The sequence below is a fragment of the Scomber scombrus genome, chromosome 2 (assembly GCF_963691925.1).
Source record: "Scomber scombrus chromosome 2, fScoSco1.1, whole genome shotgun sequence".
NCBI classification, from domain to species: domain Eukaryota; kingdom Metazoa; phylum Chordata; class Actinopteri; order Scombriformes; family Scombridae; genus Scomber; species Scomber scombrus.
This window is the reverse complement of record NC_084971.1, coordinates 15014050-15039507: the sequence shown is the minus strand read 5'-3', so window position 1 is coordinate 15039507 and position 25458 is coordinate 15014050. Positions and strand designations below refer to the sequence as shown.

Here is a 25458-nt window from a genome sequence, read left to right as displayed (position 1 = left end):
AGAGTGTCATCTGCCCACTCATTCTGACAGAGAGGAAGTGCTGTATATGTGTCAGCTCCTGCACTGCACTAATAGTTGCTATTAGCAAAGGTAAAAACAGGGTTTGTGTCTCTGTAGTGGTGAGACTGCAGGCGTGTGTGTGTGTGTGAGTGTGTGTGTGTGTGTGTGTGTGTGTGTGTGTATGTGTGTGTGTGTGTGCGTGCGTGCACAGAGTCCAGTATGTTTCTGTTTCTGTCTGTGCATGTGTGAAAGACAAAGACAGTTACAGGAAAATTAAACTCTCAAAATTAACCTTTTGAGCATACATTTCATAATGGGCACCAGTTAGATGATTGAAGGTGTAAACAGAGAGAGATAGTATAAGACAGACAGACAGACAGAGGAGTGGATACACTAGAGGCAGCCGGAAACCTGTAGTCAACAGGCAGCGCTCAGCTGCTGAGGCAGCGCTGCTAACTCGCTTTTTTTGAAAGTGCTGCTTTTCTCCAAGGGATCAGGGCTAAATCCATCACACTAAATCCTTTCATTGTACACATACGGCCTGTGGAATGACCCCAGTGTGTGTGTGTGTGTATGTGTGTGTGTGTGTGTGTGTGTGTGTGTGCGTGCGTGCATACATGTTTTTGTTTGCGAGTGTGTGACGGAGAAAGAGAAATAGGTAGAATGAGAAACCAACATGAAAGAGAAAGAGAAACCTGTTGCGAGTCAGAAAATAAGGACAAATCTATACACCATTCAGCCTTGAGCCACCTAAACATTCAAACTAAAACAGTGTATGACTCTAACACCTGCACATAAGAACACTCTCCTCCCTCCTCTCCACCTCCCCCTTCAACGCTGCTGACACACACACAGCCCTTATCCCCTGTGACTACCTTACTCATACCCTCACACAAGAGGAAATGCTCTCGCCAGTGAATCGTTGTCCTCGCTTGCCTGTGACACTCTGTCTCTCTCTCTCCCTCCGTCACTCATTAGTTTCCATACGGAGTGTGCAGTGTGTGGATGTAAGATACCTGCAGGCCTGCTTGGTCAGCGACTGTACAGAGCAGGGGTAAGTTTGTGTAATGTTTTCTCTACTTTACACCTTGTGTGGTGGTACAGCTGTATGTTTGGACATGCTGATTTATTTTAGCTAGTGGCTAGGTAGTTAATTAACTAGTTCCATGAAGCAAATAGGGTTAAAGCTGTTTTGGACATGATTACTTACTGTAAAGTCATCAGGTTTTGTAACTTTGTGGTTTTAAAATTTAGTAAGAGGTTTCTGATGTTTCTTTTACACAAAAGGTATTATAAGCTTCATGAGCACTCTGATTTACATTCAGTATGTTAAGAGTAGAGTCGGGTGGATATTTTTTAATAACTCATGACATAGAAAACTGCATTTCCTCTCGATATTTAGCTATTAATGTTTGTTGTGGTAGTGATTTAATTTATGTTGGCTCTAGCTATCAGATCATATAGGATCTGATAATTAAAAGAGGACATTCAATGAGGGTGATTTTTGCTCAGGTTGCTTTGGCTAATTTTCACTATAAATTTGTACTGTGGAGGTGTAAGCCGTGACTCACAAGCTTGTGTGGGACCTGGGATGATGTAGTGGCTTTAGGGTTGAGGGAGGTTTAAGTTATTTATAGGAATACTTTTTTATCACTGTTTGGTAGGGTTGGTGTGGGACAACTGCACGAACTGTCACCTATTACGCTTCAGTGAATACAAGTAGGTGTGTGTATGTGTGGGAGGGTGTTTGTGTGGGGGGACTTTAGACACTTAACTTGCAATTTTGTCCCCCAGCAGTAACTACTCAGGTTTAAACTAGAGGAACCATATTTCACACACCAATACAAAAAATAAAAAACGTATAGAGACATATATGGGTAGAGTTTATATTCTACCCTCCTCTTAACACAGAAAGTGAGTTTTAAATAGCTCGATTGAACTTGTATATTTTTACACCTGTTAGCAAGCAAACAGAGAAACACATTCAGAGTACATCACTTGACCACAGTGACTGTCAGCCACCAAAAGTCATTGTGAGAAACTGCCCACCTACATTAGTGACACTTCCTGTCTGTGTCTTCTTCCTGATTACAGTTAATAGACCCACAATGCATGCGAGACATGACCAACCTGGCCCCCTGGGATAACTCAAGCAGGCTGTGCAGCATGGAGCCAACAGGTAATACTGTTATACTGTTATATTCATAGTTATTTTCTCTCAGAGTGTATAGTTATTGGTCAAAGAATCAGAATGCATCAAGTCTCAGTATTTTAGAGCTGGTTTGTGTTCAAAAGAAGATCTTATACTGTTTTAAACTTAAAGGAAAACCTTTTCATATTGTACTTTAACATCCTAACCTTTTGAGTTTATTTTCAGCCGGCTGTTCCCCCACGGTTCCAGAGCCAGAACTCTACCGCAGCATTCAGGCTGTGCTGCCAAAAGACACAGACCACCAGCAGGCCCCAGACTGCCTCAACAAAGGTCAGATACGATCAACAACATCATAGCCTATGATTGCCAGATATGAGAACTTTCCTCTCAGTACTGAGGCAATTTGATCTATTTTGGCTGTTGTCTCTGGTCATGTATGTTACAAGAAATTTCACAAAAATCCCAAACATTATCTGATCACTGTTTCACTGGCTCTTAACTTATGGTTAAGAATCAAAAACCAAAACACGACAACATTTTTGATTTTTATCATGTAGATAATGCATTCAAATTCACATTGGTTTAATATAATTGTGTGGTTTTTCAGAGGAAAGTCACTTGCTTTTCTGTTTTTGTATTTTTCTTAATCCAAAACCAATCCAAATCCTTCTAGTAAACTTTTCCAACGTCTACGGATATTTGATGAAGCCAGCCCTCTAGTGTTACTGACATTGTGGAATATTTAGCCCTGTCACCTATATGAGGGCTGTTTAGTTGTTAGTCATCGGATACATATTGAATCAGCGGTGTTATGGAGAAAAGAGTGACACATTTGGCAAGTTTGTGTTTAGTGCCGTGGAAATTGTGCATCTGTTAATGGCTTGTGTGTGTGTGTGTGTGTGTGTGTGTGTGTGTGTGTGTGTGTGTGTGTGTGTGTGTGTGTGTGTGTGTGTGTGTGTGTGCATGTGCAGGCATGCTCAGATGGACGCTTCATAAGAAGGTTCAAAACAATCCTGCCAACAGCTTATCTCTGGTGTGGGTGCTGATAAAGGAGCTGGAGAAGGTACGTGATCTCTGCTATAGTCCTGTTTACACTTTGCAACTTTTATGTTTCTGTCGATCAACTAATGGACTGACTGACCCTAGCTCTAGCAGTGTACAGTCCTTAGTCTGTCTTCTGTCAAGGAGATGGAGCAGAGCCCTGACATAGTGTGTGTTTTCTCTGCAGGCTGAGAGATGGGACTGTCGTAAACACATCATCCCTCTGCTCCACACACTCATGTATGCCATCATTCAGGTACAGTATTCATGCGACATTGTTGCACAGTGAAAAATCTGCCTTAGATTTGTTTATTCTTACTTCTCTAAACTGATTTCGACTTGTGTTAGCTTCCAGAGCCATACTGGACAGGTCATCTATCTGTACTATTACCCTCTTACATAGTCATCTATGTAATTTAATATGTATAGTTAGCCTGAATGACACCAGTGGTAAAACCACATTTGCTTGTAAGCTAAATCTACATATTCTGACACGATTCCTCATTGATCAAAACAAATCTTGCATTGTTATGTCAGACAATTATATATGCATTGCAGGGGGGAATTTTTGAAAATTCCATCACTGTTAATTAAAATAATAACAAACAGAAGAGGTGTGTTTTCATTCAGGAATAAATCTGATCAAGGAAGTGGATGCTTTAAATTACAAAATTCAAACCAGCAGTTTTTCTTCATATTTTAGCAAAATAATTACCCTATGCTTACGGTAAAAGGAAAACGGTGTTTGATTTTCTTGCCAGAATTAATTATAACCTCTGCTTGTGTGTGTTTCATGTTCTTTCTGATTCCAGACAGCCTACATTCCAGATGAACTGTACAAGCGTGTGTATGACTTTTGCAAGAGACTCCTGACTTACCCTCATCCGTACTGCACTGTAGGCCTCAGCTACACAAGACAGATAAAAACTGAGCGTTTCAATCCAGGTATTACTCAACTCTTACTGTAGTTTTAAATTTTAAACTAGAGGTGATTAGTCGATTTCCTTCTGGGTTCATTGGCTTCAGAACTACCTGATTAAATAGCTCCAGCTGCTTAATCAGGGTCATATTCAGGTGCACTCAACATTTATAGCCTGACTAGCCTTGCTATCAGGACGTCTTTACTTGGTTCTCTCTCCAGCAATAGTGAAAATTGAAGCCTTCAACCACAAGCTGTTATGTGTCTTGGTGACAATGATATGTTGTTATGATGATGATGTGTTTGTATAACGTCATTTCCCACAAAAACAGGTCAACCAAAACATGAATTATCTGTTACACATACTGTTGACATTACAATTATGTCCTTCATGTCCTAACACAGCTCAAATTGCTTACTGTCATTCATTCAGTACTGTCATTCATTCAATGCCAATGTCACTTTTATTTACAGGTCTGATGTTCCAGAGGATGCTCATAGCTGAGCAGAGACTAAGAAATGAGCACTATCCTTTTCAGGAGAGGTAGGTCAAAAATAAATAATGCATCACATGTCTTTGTGAACAGGCACAGACACACAGACGCCTCAGAGAACTGAAGGCTGATTTTATTTCCTCATACTGCTGCATCATGCAACATGCCTTCTTTGGTCATCACTCAAATCTCTGCAGGGTGTTTGTTCTGGCTGATCCAGAGGTCTTTTCTGGTTCCTTGGCACAAGTCCTGTTGGGTGATATTGAGGCGTCTGCTTCAGCCTCAGGTGGATTTCTAAGTCCTTTAGATCACATGCGTAGTGTGGTCCAACACTCCATACAGGCTGCTTTAGGAGCAGAGCAATGCAACGGGTCAAAACTGGCTCAGGCCCTGAAGGTCAGTGGAACCATACAATACTGTTGGCTTGTGCTCACTCTTTGCCATCTCTTTTCAGTTCTCTTTTTACCTTTCTTTTTCATTGCACTCTATCCTTCATACTAGTTGTTGTCACTGCTTTTATCTTTGTATGTTTGCCCACTGCAGGTTTGACCTGCCCGTCTTCTCTTCTGAAAAACCCTTCTCTGGACTCACAATGCTTGCAAAGATAAAGTGACTGCTTTTCCGCATGCTTACCATTTTCTCTTTCCTAGTTCCTAGTACTCCTTGTATTATGTTAAATCATTAACCCATTAACTTGACTGTATTTATCAAATGTGAGTTTACTTTACACTTGAATGTTGATCCTAATATCACAAAGTTCAACTCTGTTTGTTCATTTCATTGTTTTTAGTTATAGCAGTACATTATGGCAGTGTGCTTTATAGTTTTGCACCTGGTTTAAAAATAAAGAGTACTCTCCCAATTTGTACATGTTATGTGAAACATCCTCAATAAGCTGTTGTATAGTGGAAGTGTCTCCTGGCACTGGCCCTAAAGTAACACCTCAGCAGGACACACACGAGGGCAGACATACACACACACACACACACACACACACACACACACACACACAAACACACACACACACACACACACACTGCTGACCCTTCCCCCTTTTACTATTAATACATGGTCTTTATAGGTTTATCTCCCTGTGTGCAAGTTAGTTCACCCACATGTGTTTGTGTGTTTTGGGACAGGACATGGAACACGACGTTGAGCAGTACTTTCAGGAAGTTTTGGCGACTCTAGAGCAAAGTGTTGAGGAGGGCAGCAGAGGGGACGGTCGAACATCGCGAAGCCGTCTTCAGAAGCTGTACAGTGAGATCGTCACTGATATAGATTCAGGTAGGGGCTCCCTGAAAAGGAAATACAACAAAGCTGATTTCGCAAGGCAGAGTCGCTCTGTCTTAGGCATAAGTCAACTCACTGGTTTAGCTTAACAACAGTGAAGGGGGAGAACCACATGAACCACAGTAGTATCTTGTTATGTAACAGTGTGGAGTCAAATGGAAAAAAGAGAAGAGGCAAGTGACGAGACAAAGATGTTGCTGTGTCATCTTGATCCTAACAAAAAAAGGATGCTGACCTTACAAAATGATCTGAATTAAATGGGCCAAACATTAGGGGGATGTGATGTTTGGTTGTTTTAAATTAAGGTGACATGGAAACAGTCCTTTGGCTCTGGCTTGTGGTGTTTAATTTGGATCTCTATTGAAAATGGTTGTAACTCAAAGGCAGTCTGCTATAGAGTGCATTGAAAAATGTGTTTGTATATCTATTTCTACTTTTGCTTGAGCCCATAATCAGTCTGTCTCCTTCACTGTAAGCAAGTGCAGTGGTTCAGTGTGCAGTTCAAGCATATATAGCAGGTGATGGATATGTTTTCTGTGGTCACAAAGGCTTGACATGCCAGCTGTTGAGCTGAGTTCAAATATATGACCTTGCTTCTATCTATTTATTTCCGTTGTGTCCAAAACAGTTGAGTCAGTTGTCTGTATTTTTTTACTTTTCCGGATATCTATTTCCATGACATCCACTGTTTTCCCTACTATTATCATGTCTGCAACCCACCATGAACCTGCTCCCCTTCATCCCAGCTTTGAGACTGAGGGATGGACAGAGAGGAAGTGGAGGGGGGATTGTTTTGTTTTGAGTGTCATTGTGACCGTTTTGGTCTTTTCCTCTCTCTCTTCCTCTGTATGTATGTGTGTGTACTGTAGAGCCATTGTCCAGAGGACCACTGTCTGATTGCCCTCTTCCCAACCCAGAGATGAGCTTCCACATGTGGACAGAAGATCTGGATATCTGTGAGTGCCTCTCCACACCATGGGGGGTCTAAAGGAAGTTGTTACTCTCAGTCAGCTGAACTGAATGAGGCTATAATTGTGATCTTTGACTCAAAACTAAACTGAAGAAACCAGAAATAAAGGGGAAAGATTCCCATGAACCGACTTATTTTGTTATTTAGCAGCAAATACAATACTTTCTGTTGTGATCAAGAGCATCACATGTATTAAATGCCACGTTTTATTATCACTTACAAAGGGTGATATCCTTGGCAAATTAAAGTTTATTCACCAACGTTTGCCTTATTAAACAAATAGCATAAATTGTTCAGTGTAACTTGGATGTTTTTTCTTATATTTTCTTACATAGATGTTTTTTTCTTCATAAATTACTATAGATGAGGCACTTTCATTAAATAGCAAGCCATAATGCTGTACTGCTTAATATCTTGAATAAGATTACTCTATACTAACTGTGATTGTTGTCTGTATACTGTGTCTAGTGCTGCATTAACAAGCATTAAATACTGAGTGATAAATGAAATGATGAATATTAATGTGCTGACAGGGCGAGAGCTGGCCAAGTGGTTGCGATCCAGCTCCATGTCAGAGCAGTTCTCCCTCAGTCCGGAGCCGGAGGACTTTGAGCTGGGTGAGTCACCAGACCTGATACCATCTGACAAGACTCGCTTCTCAGTCATGTCCAACGACAGTGGCATTGAAAGAGATCTTCCCCCCACTGCTGATCCATCCTCAGTGTCACCTCTGGATGCTGCCAGTATGAGTACATCATGGGAACATTGCAAAAGGTGAATTTAGTACCCGTTAGTTGATGGTAATTAATGGTGACTCTGTAGTCTTTCTATTAAAAGATGCAAAATGAAAGATATTTTCCAAAGTTTGTGGAATAATTACCTACCTTTCCATGTGTAACATTTTAAAATTCACTGGAGTTCCAGTAGACAATCCTCAGAGAGAACATTTAGACCACCTGACTTTTGTTCAATGAAAAATCATTCCTGACCTTAAAAATGTTAACGAGCATTCTTAATGGGCTCTTTTGCATCACTTCTTTTGGTCTGCAAGCCTTGCATTACTTTAATATGATCAGTACTTGGATTGTGACAATGGACCTCCTACTTTCTCCCAGTGAGCCAGAGTCATCAAAGCTGTCACGACGTGGAGGCATCAAGATGAAACCATCTGTGAAGGACAGTATGGTACTGATGCAGGACACCCTGGAAGACCATGTAAGCCTCGGAGGAGGAGGAGGAGGAAGTGGAGGGAGGGGAGGAAGACGAGGGACAACTCTCCAGAGGCGGGCAGGAAACAGTGCAATGCAGAACCCATTCCCCAAGCAGCAGAGACACTTTACTGCCAGGATAGTTGTCATGGGGGATGACAGGGTACTGGGCCGCCTGGCCAAGGCCTACTACTTCTTCAGGTGAGCAATGCAAACACAAGATGTTTATTTGACAGCAGATGGAGGGTTAGAGTTGGTGGCAGCAGCACTGGGACTAGATGTGTATTTGACATTAGTTATTTGCTTCTGCAAGTTTTGACTCATCCTTTTGATTCATACCTCTGTTACACTGTACTATTACTGTTGTTTTGTAGACAATAATATTTTTTGGCAGGTGAGATCTTCATGTTATGATGGAAACATTGTTTTCACAACACAAATAGGCCCTAAATGATATGAGATTTTGGAGTACCTTACTGCTGTTTTGCATTATTATTAACTACACATAGATATGAAAATCTTGCAAGAACAGTACATTGGTGAACATTTCTATGATTAGAAATGGGCCCGTCGTATATATCTGAATATAGTGTTTGGGTATAATATGTGACAGTGATGCTCTAAATGTTTAATGGAAATCACTTTTGCCACAGTAATACAACCTAGACAGACTACATACTAAAAAAATACAGTGAATCTGCATTTAGTTATATAATTTATAACAGTGTCATTTAAGCTCCAACAATACAGTTTGATTACTTCTACTGAACTGGAGAGGTAACAGATCACTGCTTTAGATTCTCGCTAAGTCTGTTTTAGGAAGTTGTACTTCTCCAAATTGGAAATGTCCCACGTTTGAAAATGAAAACCTTTTTGCTGTATCAAACGTTCTCACTTTCTGTTCTTCTCACAAATGGTTTGGTTTGCCATTTCAGGAAAAGGGAATCACGGAGGCTTTTTCTTACAATGAAAGTCAACCTCCAGTTTTACTACATCCCTGTTTGCAGGGTGCCTGCTCCTCTCTCTACTGTCAGGGTAAGGCAACTTCCTCTTGTCTACACACCTTCTGCCTGTTATTGTGTGAAAGTAAACACACCTCTAAAGATAATAGGACAGGTCAGCATGTGAACATTTTTATTACATTGTTGTTGTTGTTGTATGTTTATATAAATGATTCTGTATTGATACTGCAGAGAAATACTCAATATACTCAACTCCACCTTATATCAATTGCATATTTGTATTATCAATGTGATAGAGAGTTAATAAATTGTACATATTGCTGTTTTGCTCCAGCATTTTATTGAAAGTTATTTTGGCTATCCTCCCTCAAATGCATTTGTGTCCTGACATACAAAGTATGCCTCATATAGGCCAAATCTCACTTTCATAATAATTTGCTTTGAAAAAATACAACTCCAGACACAGATTGCATCAGAAACAATGTGCAATACTCTTTATTTGGTAGTGAAACACAAAACATGCCATAGGTTGAAAAAAACAACAACCCAACCTTCATATTAGTTTTGTTCTCTCACTGCCGTTTATTTAGCAAATTTAATGTATGTTTGGTTAAACTTTCATGTTCCCTTTTTCTAGGAAAGCGTACATCAATCAAAGGGAAATCCCTGTGCTCTTGGTTCCTACTTGAGCATGGTTGATCCGTGGTACAACTCTAACATCAAGAGTTTAGGCTGCATGATCCCCAAACTGGCTATGATGGTATGACCCAATTCAAAACAAATCTGAATGAAATCTTCACAGCAGGTCTATGTTAGATTAAGCCTTTTTTTTAGTGACTTGTAAGAGAAAAGAATAATTAACATCAAATTCCCTGTAGAGCTTGAACACCATGATTATTTTCAGTATGACTACGTGCAGAGTAGACTGTCACACACATACAGTACACAGAAACCCTGAAAATGTAATGACATTACCGCATCTCAATTAGTCAACATAGCAAGTGTTCTCTGCATGTGTTAAAACACAGGAAGTTGCACAACATCTCTTACTGCAAGGAACATAAGTACGTTGATTTCACCGAAACCACAGCTACAGTGAGCTGAACTCAGAAGACGTCTTGACACTGCTCTGACACCATTAGCCTTAAAAAAGAAATACAATTAACGAGAAATTGGGATAAAAGGAACATTAAAAGAACTTAAGTGGAATTTAATCATTTGTAAAATTATGTAAAAGTCTAAGAAAAAATTGGTAATACTTTTTAAGATTGTTTTCAAGACAATAAACACTGTGTTATGTTGCAGTGCCTGGGAGGATCTCTGGTTATATGATTTCTTGAAAAAAACTGGGCACTATTTGACTAAGTCCTCTTTCTTTATAATTCATAACCAAATTGAACATGATTTATATAGCAAAGCTGAACCTTGTGTTTTGTTTTGTTTGTTTTTTTTCTCAACTTTTCTCCATTTCCTGCATCCTCATCTCTCTTCAAAAACTTCATTTTTTCAAGTGAATGGAGAAAAGAGAAAAGCATTTTTGTTGCTTTTAATGTGTACATTTACAAAGGGTAATTTCTGTTTTTAAAACAAAAGAAAAAAAGGGGTGTTTATTAAATGTTGACAAATTACAAAGGACTGTTTATATTACCTTACAAGCAGTTGACCTTTTAAGTGATGCTCATTATATCCGCGTGATGTAACCCAAGTGTGACCAAAATGAGTTTGTGGTTAGATCATGCCGGCAAGCAAGCTAATTTTACATAACTGTTCTTCTCTAGCAAGAGACAAACCCAGTGAGGCCAAAAGACCCCTTCTTGTCGGATGTCATATCCTACTACGTCCGTACTGGCCAGCAGCCTGTCTACTTCACAATCTACTTTGTTAAGGTGGTGTGATATATTTCATGTGTATTTTTTTGTTTTGTTTTGTTTCTTAGCTATTTAAGCAAACTCCCCAAAGTTTTTGACAAAAATATTTCACATTTACATTTTTGGTTTTTCAAAAACTGCTTGTTTTCTATTAGATCACATTCACCAGTGTGACAAAGGATCCTGTGGAAGAAGTGTTCCTTACCCATTTGGAGATGGAGTTTCCTGAGTTCAAACATATCTTAGCTTCAGTAAGAGGTAAATTGGGTGCACATGTAGATTATTTTAACTTTATCAATTGTTTTCCTTTTTTGTGTTTTGTGTGCATAGCTGTGCATGCACCCATACCTACATGGATCTGTGTTCAAACCTGTTCTTCAACATGCCTGTCTCTAAAACAGAAAAACAAAAGCAGAGGAGCTCAGGGGAGGTGTGCGGAGCTGTTGTTTCCATGAATTACAAAAAGGTAAATTCATATTTTTAGATTATTTCCTTGTTAGATTACTGGCATGAGGGTGTTGACACGTCTGTGCTCTGTGTGTGTGTGTGTGTGTGTGTGTGTGTGTGTGTGTGTGTGTGTGTGTGTGTGTGTGTGTGTGTGTGTGTGTGTGTGTGTGTGTGAGTGTGTGCGTGTGTGTGTGTGCGTGTGTGTGTGTGTGTGTGTCCAGGTGACATTAAGTGGCCGAGATATTGACAAAGGAATCTCTGTCAGGACGTCAGGCGCTCAGATCAGTGCTATTCCCTCCAATGAAGCAGAAGGTTTAGAATTATTTCAGTATATATTATATTGGAAATCAATGTTCCAATGTTTTTGATGTTTTTTTGAAACTGTTATTGCGTCTTATTCTTGCCTCACAGATCTGAACTGTTTGACACTAACACTGAATGAATCTCCGACAAAAACTAAAAACAACACTGTGGTATGTCCATGCAATACCTCTCAAATTGTTGAATACTCAAATGTGTGTTGTCTACTCTTACAAAGACTGTTGTTGTTAAATCAACTAATGGAATGTAAATGGTTTATACAGCAATTAATCCTTTCATTTACTTATTTTTAAATTGTCAGGAATCAAAGATTCGGGCCAGCAACATTAAGATCCGCAGCTTGGAGAGTCGATCTTTCACTGTTACTCTGGACAGGGATTGTCGCAGGACCTACAGACATGTGCAGAGGTGAGAGACAATCCTCAAGTGTACTGTAGGTGACTTAATTCATTTCTATTAAGATACTGTTTTGGGTTAGAGAAATAATCATTGATAGCCATTATTGCTATCAAAGCAGCAAGCTGTGCAGAAACATTCATGTGGCCTCTCTTTCCTGTTTGGGTCGCTGAATAATATTCTTGAATTTGATATGCCCTAGATCAACACATTTATTTCACACAGACAGTATGTCTTCCCAATCCCGTCCCACATCCTCATTTGTTTTTACTTTGCTCTGCTCAACTCTGACCGGTAAAAGCCACTATGTTGACATGGCTACGCATTTGTGTAGACTTAAAATGACGTTAGATTCAGGGGGGTAGGACCTTTCAAATCTGAAAATCTATTCTTTAATTCACTCTTGGTGAATCTAGACTATACTTCTGTGCAATTTAAACTGATTGCTCTATTATTTCAAACATGTTTGTGTTTTAGCATTGAGATCTTCCCGTGTCTCGACCCTGGATACTGCGTTCAGAAAACCATGAGGTCCAAATTCAACCTGGGAGGGGACAAAGACGCTGGACTGACCAAATACATGAGCAAAGGACTTCCTCTACCAATCAACACATTTGCTGGAATCATCAACTGACCTCTGCTTAATATGATGGAGTTGCCCTGCAGAGAAACTTCAGAATTATGAGACCATTCACACTGTGTTTTGATAGTGGGAATGGTTGTTGCTTCTGTGATAACACAAGTCGAGTTTGACACATGAACAGACAAAAGGAATAACCTTTTAGTCGCACTCTGCTGCTCCTGAAACCGAAATAGTTTCAGTTTTGACAGTCAGGACTGACTGGCACATCTGGAAAAAGACTGCAAATCAAAACAACTTAAGGCCCAATGCAACGCATGCAGGACTAATATCAAATTTTGCATTTGAAAGAACAACCAGTTTGCTTTTACAGTAATGGGAACAACATTATATAACACAGTAAGCTATGATTGAACTCCTAGCAGTATTTCATGATTCATGAGTTTAACTACTGTGCATACTTTATGACAGTCATAAAATATATGCAGATTGGAATCATGCCAAAGAACAACCCATCCAACATTGATACTGGAGAGACCAGCATGGAGAAAGCAAATGATTTCAATCCTTTAACTACTGATAATTGGATTGTAAATGTGACAATATTGTTACAACTCAGCAGGCAATCTGGAATATCTGCATCACAAAGTTACCACTCAGTGAAGCAGATTTTGAAGGGTTGATTGTAACAGTTGCTCTCCTTCGAAGACACACTACCTTCTACTGCCTTCTTGACACAAGCACACACACCTACTTACAAAAATGCAGACTCACAGAATCAGTCTGTCAGCTATTAAAACATGCTAATTGTTGAATGACTGGTACGATGACAGTTAACAGTTCACCATCTTTGCCTTTTTCTTTTCTTTTTCTGAATCATTTAAATAACTTGTTATTTCTGTACCTGGTTGCATAATGTAAGCTGTTAAGAAAATGCAAATGATTGACTTTAGCATCAGGTTTAGTGTTTGAAAATGTTCTAGAAATTTGCTATAACCACACTATGTGCAGTGCGGAAACTAGAGCTATGTGCACTGTCTGGAATTACTACAGAATGAACACAACTACTGCGTGTTACTGTCTCACACAGACCCTTGCATTATGCACGTACTGAGCTACAGAAAACATTTAAGTTTTAGGCTACTAGACTGCTGGCTTTGTCTTTAAAGCCCCTGTCTATGCTTGATAATATGCAAAGGGCTAAACCTGGAGATATGTGAAAGTGAAACTTGCACAATGCTAGTAAATGTCTCAAATGTAACCTATTTGCCTTGTGGTGTTAAAAATCACCCCAACCCCCACCCTCTCATTGCGGTGTGTCAACAAATACATAAATGCACTGAATTGCACCTGGTTGCACAGAAACAGCAGTATTGGTTCTCATTTGCTAGTGGGAGAGGCACGCTAATCCAGCAGCTTTGTGTGAAGCATGTAATTCGCCTTATGACTACATGCGTAAATATGACATTACTGTACACGTCGTAATTATGGAAACACTCCCATAACATACTGCCATCATAAGATATCCTCCAAGTTATAGAGAGGCGTTGAAGATCTGACACAATGGTAGGTTATTTATTAAAAAGATCAATTCACAGCCACATAATTATTATCTCCACAGTTATGATTTCAGTGAAGGTCAACAGCCTCAGGAACTGAAAGCAATGTGTTTATTTGGTGCACAACATCAAAATCATGTGAGTGTGTGTGTGCGCTTGTGTCTGCTGGCCTGGCAGGGTGAAATCATGAGTTTGAAATTCATGATCTATTTTGCACATTGTTTTCATGTACAAAGATGATGTCATTATAAATCAAATCTAGTAATGTAATTGTGTAAATAAATTATTTTTTGTTTCGTAAAAAAAAAAAAAAAAGTGTCTTTTAATGAATGTGACAAGTGTCAGCTTAAATCTCAACACTATTCTTGAATAAACAACTTGTTTCCGTGCTGATTCAAGAGGAAGTGGTTTTACACTGGTTTGCCTCGACGTGCACACAATGGTGTTAACCCCTCCATGCTGTGAGTGCGTCCAGTTGCCACCAGATGGCGATATTTAGTCGCTATAAACTGCTTTGGCATATATTGGTTAACACAGAGAGCCTCCGGTATGCTGCTGGATGCACAGTGACACCTGCCAGAACATCTTGCTCTCTCTGTAAACGCAGGTTGGTAACTGACTGGCGATGACTCAATGAAACACAACAACAAACTGAGACTGCAAGACCCTCCCTCCCAGTTCTCACCGCTGTTTCTCCGCATCTGCAACTGGAAGCCGTATAAAGAAGAAAAGAGCAGCTGCAGGACCGATGGAGAAGAAGCATCTGTACGGTTCACTGGAGCGCACTGAATGGAGCAGAGACCACAATAAACCAGGTTACCCAACGAACAAGCACTGCTTTACTTGCTGATCTGTTTACTTTGTTTAATGTTACCTTTCCGCATATGTAGCCTACATTTTGAATCTCCTGCAATACTACTGCAAATTCTCCTTAGGTGCCACCGTGTTAAATATGTCAGGGGGTTACATTGTCTTAGTTAATAGTGAATTAATAGTGAACTAGACGTGTTTCTGCAATGTATATTTTACAATATAATCAATGGCATCACTACAATATTACTCTAAGGCTTCCTTGGTTTGTGTTCTATGTTTTCCCACTGTCTGACAGGATTACTGCAAATGTTTTTTTATTCTTTCACAATTTATAGACTAGACTGTTATATTTAGTAATTGATAGATGCCAGTCAGTGTGTTTTTCTAGTTGCAGTACAGGCAGCAACTCTGAAAATGTCAAGAATCCACAGGTGTCTGCTCTGCTAGTGTGTGTATCAGTGTGGGTCTTTACTTGTGTAAGAGAAAAGTGAGGGTTCATTACTCAGTGACATGCATGTCAAATGATGAAAAAATGTTGGAAATGACAGGACACTGGCTACATCTCAGCAACTGTTAATAGCTGTGTTCCTTATTTACGATGTTCCTCTTAGACTATAACTGCAACTAACTATTGATTTTATTATCTATAAATCTGCATAATTCCCTCAATTAGTCTGGTCTATAACATGTAAGAAAATAGTGAAAAATGTCCAACACAATCATCTAAAGTCCAAGTTGATGTCTTCAGATATCTTACTTTGTCTAATCAAAGGTCCATAACCCAAAGATATTCAGTTTACAGTGATATGAAACAGAGAAATATAGCCAACCCTCACATTAGGGAAGCTGTATCCATGGAATGTTTGACAGTTTTTCTATGTAAATGACTTCAACAGTTGATCGATTAGTAGTTTGAAAGTAGTTCCTGATCTGTCAATCAACTATCAATGACTAATCATCATCAATGAATGGACTGGTGTCATTTTACCACATTTCCTCTACATTGCCGATGTTCAATAAGTGTATTGATGTGAGCAGTTGAGTATGAAGTTTGCAAAGTTGTGCAGAATCTCTGTCAGTCTGTTTTTACTCTGTTTGGAAAGATTTCTCTGCACAAGCCATATGTGTCCTTTATTCTATCTCTCCTCCTTCCCTTTTTACCTTCCCATCTCTTTTAACACCTTATCTTCTTTCCTCCTCCTCTTTCCTCAACTTCAGCCTCTTGATCTCAAATCTGGCTGATCTGTATGCTGCTCTGCCTCATTAGGCATAAGGGACATTGTGGTGGTGCAAAAGAGAGGATTGGAGTCGGAGCAAAGACTAAAAACTGAGCTCATGATGTAATTCACTTCTTTAGGGGTTTGGATAATAAAAGGGGCAGGGTGGGGGAGATATGAGGCTGATTGAGAAAAAGCAAGAGGATGAGAAACTGTAACAGAATTAGAAAGGAGAGCAAGTGTAAAGGAGGGAACATTTCAGGGAGGTCTAGTGATGAGTCATCAGCGGTAGAATAACCTGTCCTAGAGAGCCTCTGCAGCAGAACATGTCCCCAGCAATGTAAGAATATACTAAACAACACTTTTGACATCACACTGTGCATTTTCTGGATCCACATCCTGATCTATCTGCCACTCAATCTTTGTATCTGCTTGTGAAATGGTCACACTCTTAGCATACCACGGTCTCATGAATTGAATTCTGAAGATTTGGTTATTGACAGGCATTATGTCAGTATGCAACAATAGCATGAATCGGACACTAGACCTTTTTCCCAGCAAACATTTACTTACTTGTCATAGCAGAAAAATATAGGTGGGACTAATATCATTAACGGGGGCTCCTTTCCAGCAATAGTTGCAATGCAATGCAGCAATTAATACTTTTGGGTTACACCTGCGTTTGGCAAGTCAAACTGTGTTAAAAAAAAAGAAAAAAGTAATGTATAGAAATGTATATTTTAGAAAGTATGCTACTTGGTAGAAATCATATAATGTTTGTGGTTAAAATGCAGGTTAGGATTCAGCTCATAAGCAAATAAACCAACATTGATCTATTAATAGTTATTTAGTTAATGGTTTTGTTATTCATTTATATCTTATTTTCATCAGCACTAAAAAATTGTTACAGTTGGCATGTCATGTATCACGTAGGTATAAATGTAGGTATTAATGGTACAAACATGTGTTAACTTTTTTTCTGAAAACAAAATACCTTTTTCTGTGGCTACTTCTTTATAAAAAGTGTGTTTTTTAAGTGTAATTATATTTTAACTTAGCAGCCTACAAATCTGGCTCATTTGTTACTTTATTATGCAATGCATTTCAATTGTATTCTATAATTAACACTTAAGGGAAAGTGTGAGTAGATAGTTGCATGGATGATCTAGTTTAATACTTACTGCAACAATTCACTGCTTTCTCCTCTAAGGTGTCAAGGTTGTCTTGACTCTGACGTCAGCCAGATTTGTTTTTGTACAAGAGTATGGAGTGTCAGTGTGAAGATGTCTTTGGTACTTCTAGGCATCTTTTTATCTGTTTAACAAGGCAGACTGCAGTTGCAAGCCAACAAACAAAGCTTTAATACCAGCACAGAGATGAGTCCATGTAAACCAGCAATTATCGCCAAGCACAGTTAATGCTTTCTTCAGTGCTTTCACTACTACCCTGAAGTCATACAAACCAAGTCTGAATTACAGTATAGACGTCTCTTTTTTTCTGCCTTTATTCATGCTAGTGCAGAAGATGTGTCTTGACTGCACTTTGAACTCAGTCAGCTCTACCCTCTCCAAGGCTAAATGTGACTAGAATAGGGATATTACATAGTGCTCTAGTAAGTAATGGTGTGTGTACAGAGAGAGATTTAAGGGCCCCAGGAGGGATAAGTTGCTGTCTGTCAGTGGTGGTATTGGTATTTCCCTGGTCATGTCTATCTTGGGCATCATGTTGTGCAGTTCTCTGCGGGGAAGTGACAGTCATCCAGGACTACTGTGGTGATGAACTGAGCTAGTTATTTTTACAGAGGTGATTTTCTTCAATTGCAAAGACTGAAGATTGTCACTACAGGTAGTGGACTCTACTATACTTGGATCTTATGGTGAATTAAATATAGTGTATGTATTTTTAATTTTAATTTTTGTATATCTTTCATACCATGCAAACATGCAGGTATGAAAAACTAGCACAGAAGTTTTTGGAGCCAGTTGGTGACCGAAGTACATCCAGAAAACGTACATGTTTATATTATTTTCTTTATTTTAGATTGAAGACTGATATTTCATGTTTCATTTAAAAACATACAGTTAAAAGCCTCTGTGCAGTATATTATGATTAATTTGTTTGAAAGCAGAGCTTCTGTGTTTGTGTGTGTGAATATTCATGCAGGGATATCATTGTTATGTTTAGATAATTATTAGCCATTCTGCTGTTTATATGAACATGTAGCATGCAGGAATTATAGTATTCAAACATTAATTTATTATTTATTATTTATTTGTTTTGGCAGGAACCTCAAATTATATAATGCCCTTTAGATTACAGTAGACCGGTGATAGCGACTCACATTTTATCTACATCTCACTCTTTGCCTTAGAAACATTCTGAAAGTTTTCTTTAAAAAAAAAAGTTTGTTCTGTGCCTTGTTTAGACTACAAACTGTGATTTTGAATATAGAATAAGAAATTCGATGTGTTTCTTTAACATTCAAGCAAGGTTGCTACAAAAAAGTGAGTCTGGATGTCACAAGCCCAAATGATCTTAAAAGAGCATGAAAGCATGACATCCTCACTGATTCAAATTTTCAGCCAATCAACTAATTTGTGTGTGTGTGTGTGTGTGTGTGTGTGTGTGTGTGTGTGTGTGTGTGTGTGTGTGTGTGTGTGTGTGTGTGTGTGTGTGTGTGTGTGTGTGTGTGTATGTGTGTGTGTGTGTGAAAAAGAGAGCACACTGACACATGGTAATCTGGTTGTGATGCTCTGCTCCTAATTAAGCAGCAATTTCAAACGACATCAGATGCAGCTGTTTAAATGCCGATTCATATGATTCAAGTAGCTCCTTAGTGTGTCTCCATATATGTTATTATATGAACTATGGTATTTTTTCGTTGGTATATAAACAAGAAGAGTCTAAATACACATCCTTAAATGTTTTTGAATTGGACATGTTACATCGTCCCAAGCATACTTTTTAGCAAGATTCAGCAAGATTAAAGCTGCCCTTGTCTCTTTCTCTCATAGAGGACGACGTGGTGTCCATGGCAGACTCCACCATCACCGTCGATGACATAGAGGGGGAACTCTTCAAGATTGAAAGGATCAGGGATGTCCTGGTCAGGAGGGAGTCCGAGCTCAGATATATGTGAGTGGCTCACCAACATTTTGTTTCATTTGCTGCAGTCTGCAACCAGTGTGTCTTGGTTTAGTTTGGAGACAAAAGAGGTTCAAGAACAGCAACCAAGATCCATTTACAGCAGAAAAAGGAATGCACTATTATTTTAGGTTCTTATTTTGGTGCTGTGGTCTGGTCTGATCATTACACATCAGACAATGAAATTAATTAACAGATGAAAAATAGAGATGCAACTGTGTTAAGTAAACCACGAGAGGGGCTATAAAATATAAAGTGTGGCCTCAGGGTGGAGCCAGAGAAAACCCTATATTGTTACCAAATCAAAAGGCTTTGCACTACAGTGGCTATTTTAGGCCATCCCCGGGAAGTGTGTTCATATTGGACAATTCTGCACCGCCAATGCAAGGATGCAGTGCAAATGCAGGAAGAAATGTGCCCATTATGAGTCCCATCCAACTTTCATGAGGAGCCAAAAAATCGAGTTTTTGTCCTATTGCATATGTGCAATAAATATATTTGTTTTAGCTGTATCCACAATCTTTCTGTAACCCCAACAACTGTCTTTGTTGTATAATTACCTCATAATCATAGTTTATCTGCCACAACCACAATCTTCCTCTAACATTAACCATAGTATCCATGATCAAATACTGAAATTTAAAAAAACTTAAAGTGTAGTTTATATCTGGTGTTTTACATAATCCTCCAATATCAGAAATTGTTGTTTGGTGATAGAGTTGTTTAAGAACATCTCTACCTCAGGTTGTCAATTCCATCTCTATGGGAAAAAAATAATTAAATAAATTATTCAGTAAATCACAATCAAAAAGTATAAATATCTTGTCAAACAAGAACAACACACAGGACAGAAGCTGCATCATCATGCTTTCTCTTCCAGGAGCAGTCCAAACGTAGTTTTCCACAGAAGAGCACACCTTAAGAAACCAACAGCTTTCTAGAAGGCAGTGGCCTCCTTTCTCTCCCTTCATTTCTCTCCATCACACCCCCACCTGACTCCCATTAAAATTGCAATGGCTCTACCTTTGCTTCACTAAAGCGGGCTAAGGCATGGATATTTATTCATCTACTCCTCTGAAAGATAGGCAGTAACAACTGCTCAGACAGTGGTGGAAATGTGAGGAGTCACGTGTGCAGAGTAGCAAGCAAGACTCAAGAGGATTTGAAGTCCCTTTTGTTGGGTCCACTAACAAAGCCCAAGGTGTATTTTCTTGTGGTTAGTTAAGTGAAGCGTATCATTTGTATTCCAAACCTTGCGGCGATTTCTCCACCTAAATATCTGTGGGGAGCATCTCACATGACAGTTAGATGCAGCGCTGTGGCAAGGCTTGCTCGCCACTGACATTGATGAATGTGTGTGAGTGTGCTTCTGACCCTGTGTCTGTGTGTATCTGTATGTATGTGTGAGTGTTTCAACAAAGATTAAATTGCTGTGATGCTGGGTCACAAGAGGGCCTCTCACTCCTGTTAGGCCAGGTTGGTACAGAGGGTCTTTCACCCCTCCTCAGTGTCAGTGATGAGCCAGTGATGTGGAGGGCAATTCAAAGAGAAAGAATGCAATATAGACAGAGAGAGAGGGAGAGCTGTCTGAGACACAGGAATTCTGCTCAGAAAAGATTGTGTTATATCCTGTATAATATAAGATTAATAGCAAACTGTGTTTAAATTGTAATCTCCCATGCTGCAGAGTCAAAATTTCACCTGCGTTTAAGCACAAAGTGAGCTGATATACAAATATTTTGTGTGTATTTCTTTTGTTCCATCATGTCTGCATAGGATGGATGACATTCAGCTGTGCAAGGAGATCACACGGCTGAAGAAAGATCTGCAAAAATTAGTGTCCATACCAGGTAGAAATCATCATATTCATATTGATGGCTGCTGATGAAAGACAAAACAATGTTATGGAATAGTTTGCCATTTTGAGTAAGTAAGTTCAATGAGAAGTTCGATACCACTTTACTGGGTAAGCTTAATATGAAGCTAGAGTCAGCAAGTGGTTAGCTTAGCTTAGCATAACAACTGGAAACGGGGAAACAGCTGGCAAAATTTTAAAAAATCCACGTCTGCTACTCTAAAGCTCACTTATTGACACTTCACTACATATATACTTTTCTTCAGTCCATAACAAAAAAGAAACGGAAAATCGAAAATGTAAACACTTCCAGGCTCATCTAGAAAAGTGTTAATGCACTGACATGAGAATGGTTTCAATCCTCTGATCTAACTCTAACTTTTTTAATTATATTTCTATCTTTATATTTTTTCTACTTTTGATATTTAGTTTGATATTATTTCCTTGAACATTTTGAATATTCAAAAGATAAAATGTTTAGAAAATTCAGGAAAACTGGGGAAAATCATAAATACTCAAATATTTTGTTCCTTATTGCTACAGATAATGACAAGTCCAATGAGGACCGGCAGAAAGAAGAAGAACTACTGCTGCAGATCCACAAGCTGGTCGAGACCAGAGATTTCCTGGTGGATGATGTGGAGTTTGAACGACTTAGGTGTGCCTCTATGGTTTCATTACAACTTGCTAGCAGTCCTTTGGCCATAAATATTAAATCCCACTGCACATACAAAGCCACCAGATACAGAGATGCAGTGCACCTAACCTGCAGTCTCCTAGAAAAGGGTTTCGGAGGGAGTTTGACATTTGTTTTGCATGCACAGGGACTAAGATCTTTGTTAATGCAAATTCAGATCATCCTCCATTAACAGTCTTTATAATGACACAATAGGCATCTGCTTGGGACATCTCTCATTGCCACTAATGCTGGCAAAGTTGAGTCTCAGTTCAGTATCATCCATATGCATGTTTCCACAAAGCAGCCCCATTAAAATACTGGAGCATTTCCTGAGGCACAGCACTGTGAGAAAGTGAACTGCAGCGTGCACATCAGAGAGCCTTTCCAATTAACGATGTGTCAGCATGCGTCAATGAACACTGCCAGAGGCGCTTCCATTGGTTAAAAAAAAAAACTCGTCTGAGAAATACCGCTCTTGGCTCTTAGTGTTTCTATGTTATTTTCATTTTGTTCATGCTAGAGATGAAGAGAGGCTGTCTGCATCATGTCCAAACCCTTCTGCCACAACAGGTGCATTCTGACACTCCTCAACCAATCACACATATTGCACAAAATATTATAGGCCACTTAATAGAAAAAAATATTAGATATTTAAAAGGAAAGCAGGTTGTGATGCTCATTATATCTTAATGCAGAGCTGTCAAACAAGTATTGCTTATTATTTTTAATGTGGGCTTACTGTAGGTTAAATCTGTATTATTGAGATTCAAACAATGGATGAGTCTACTTTTTTGCAGTTTATTTGTTAATCCTGTTGCGTTGTGTTGTGAATGCTCTCTTGCTATGAAAACAGCACCCTCACAAGTTCTTTCACTTGACACACAACTTGTAATCTAATGTGACCTGACATTGGACCAGCAGATCCCCTTTCAACAGGATCTGCATGTTTTTAGCTTTAATCGTCTCTGTGCTCCAATTCTAAGACAGTATCAAACATTGTTAGTTTGTGTGAACAACACTTTGCGGTGGCAGCTGACAGCGTGCTGTGAAAGTGCTTAAGGGCTGCTGCGAAGGTGAGAGGCAGGAAGCAGGAGAACAACAGTGTGGTAATGGATCGAAGAGAGGAGAGGATGTGATGGCACTCAAGGCCACATTGTCCATGCTGATAAATATAGTGAGCTTTCCTTTTGTTATTTTGCTCTTTTTCATCCTGACCTTCAAAGTTTCAAGTTTCATCAAGCTTCTTGCAATCAGACAGGCAGTGGGAACTAAAAGTATCTGCAGTGTTCATCCTTTACTTGTGAAATAGAAGGCAGGGCCAGAAAATGTCAACTGAAAATAATTTATAATTTTTTACCATGAGTGATTCACATCAGGATAGACAGTATTATGGCCAGCTTCTCTTTTGTTGATGCAATCAATGACTTTAAATTGTAGTACAAATACTTTACTGTATGTATTCATCATTTCTGTGGATTTTATATCAATCTCTCTCCATTTCTACAGGGAGAAAGAAGAAGACAAAGAAATGGCTGATTTTCTGAAGTCCAAATTTCCAAGAAATATGAGGAAGACAGGTATGTAACTACAAAGAGAGCTGCAAGTGTTTGCTCCATCAAATACAGTATCAACAAGTAATAGTGTGCCGAGGAGGATATAAGTGGCAAATATGTCCTTGCTCCAGATATTTTCCTCATGAGGGCTTTGAAAGATGATTCTTCATATATCCACTGACTGCTTTGCCATAAAATAGAAATGGGTGTACTGAGGATATGTTTCAGACCTGTTTCAGAATAAAGATTTCGGTTTGTGCCCATCTTAGTAAGTCATTAATCAAGTTTTTAAAGCATTAAAATCAAAGTAGTGGTCTCTTGCCACACACCGAAGAGACACTACAATAAATTATGTCTTTTTTATGTTGAATACTTCACCCACCCCACCCCCCACCCCCTGTGCTGCAGGTGTACCAACAAGACGGGCAACTTCCAGGGCTCAGCAGACATCATCGCCCTTCACAAAGACAGGGCTCACCCTGCTGAAGGAGTGCTGTGGCTTTACATGTTCCATCATGTAGACTGGAGCCAAAACAGAGGGCCCCCACTGCCTGAAACAGGGGCCACAAACCAAAATGGCCATTCCACAGAGTCAATATTACCAGTTTCAGCTTTTCAGTCTCAACCAAGACTTTGAAGCATGGATGGCGCAGTGCAGATGCCAGTTGAGAATTTCCAATAGACCATTGGATTTTGCAAAGATTTTCATACAAGGACCTAAGTTTGTCAGATCTATTTGTCTCCTAATGTCTCTCATTCTGGTTTATATCAGTTTTGGTTTTCCTCATATGCCTCCTCTCTCCACCTCTCTCACATCTTACTCCTGTTCTCATTCTTGCTTTTGTTAATCATCTCTGCTCAGCCAACTTATACTGCATTTATTTTCTCATTTTCAGGCAGACATGAGAGGATTTAAAGGATAGAAGCAGCATAGCATGAGTCAAATATCACACTAGTGCAGTTGCACATGCACAGAGCATACACTAATTGGATTTACCCACCATGGCACGCCTACAAGTTTTATATTTAAAGACTTCACTTAGCTATGATAACTCTCACCTCCTCATTATAAAAGTAGCTGTTTTTCCGGAGTCAGCAGGCCAGTCTGGATACACTGCAGGCACTTTATAATGAGCATTAAGGAGATAACACTAATGAAACTGACATTAATCAGGAATTCTGTCAAAGAGTTGCCTCTGATTTGACTCCAGAAGCGAATGTGTACGACCTTTAGAAAAGTGGTGGTTTTGTGAAGAATTTAACAGATAATCATCAGGCTTATCCTTTATTAATTGTTAACAGATGTGTGTATATATATATATATATATATATATATATATATATATATATATATATATATATATATATATATATATATTATACACACACATCTGTTAACAATTAATCTGTATATATATATAGTGCAGAGGAGACTAACAAGTTGACAGCATAAGGGAATGATAGGGATGACAGTGTTGTGTGGGGACACATAAAGTACATACATACATATACACATACTGTACATACAGTAGTTGACCATATGATGCTGTAAGCACATGAGCACATACAGACCACTTTCACCTGGATAAGTCATTCTTCTCCGTATATTCATATTCATGTTTTCATAAATGAGGTGGACAGTGCTCAACTGACACTGCAGATGACTAGATCCACCACTCCGGTGATAAATATAGGCATCATTTGCAATACTTAGACACACTTGACAAGTTTTTGAGTGGGTACTTTATGTGTCCTATGAATCTATGACCCAGGTGCAAACCACTTTAGTCCACTTCCGCAGCTGCATAAACATTATATCTTTGTTACCAGCCTTCTATAGCTTATGTATGTATAGAGAGTATCCATAAGGCTCTTCAATGGCCACTGACTCATACATCTAAGGACATGGGGTACACAGATGTAGTGGCCAATCAAACTTCAGAGCAGATCTCGGTGTTGCCAAGAAGAATAGTTACCATGGCAACTG

The 25458-nt window shown here is 39.1% G+C and overlaps 2 protein-coding genes across 2 annotated transcripts; both read left to right on the top strand.

Annotated features, from left to right (window-relative positions):
• Positions 1–14556, top strand: LOC134000872 (phosphoinositide 3-kinase regulatory subunit 6). Its single transcript, XM_062440379.1, has 22 exons — positions 1–90; positions 979–1054; positions 2095–2179; positions 2378–2482; positions 3124–3215; positions 3381–3449; positions 4006–4138; positions 4587–4656; positions 4804–5002; positions 5746–5893; positions 6769–6855; positions 7403–7643; positions 7985–8278; positions 9013–9112; positions 9677–9799; positions 10818–10925; positions 11063–11165; positions 11309–11373; positions 11576–11666; positions 11766–11827; positions 11977–12083; positions 12549–14556. Exons 3-22 carry the CDS (start codon positions 2113–2115, stop codon positions 12703–12705), a joined length of 2421 nt encoding a protein of 806 aa, XP_062296363.1. The 5' UTR covers positions 1–90; positions 979–1054; positions 2095–2112; the 3' UTR covers positions 12706–14556.
• Positions 14557–14958: 402 nt separating this feature from the next.
• LOC133985853 (bMERB domain-containing protein 1-like) lies at positions 14959–23992 on the top strand. The gene is made up of 6 exons (XM_062425582.1): positions 14959–15025; positions 19255–19375; positions 21161–21234; positions 21783–21897; positions 23425–23495; positions 23880–23992. Exons 1-6 carry the CDS (start codon positions 14959–14961, stop codon positions 23990–23992), a joined length of 561 nt encoding a protein of 186 aa, XP_062281566.1.
• The last annotated feature ends 1466 nt before the right edge of the window (positions 23993–25458 follow it).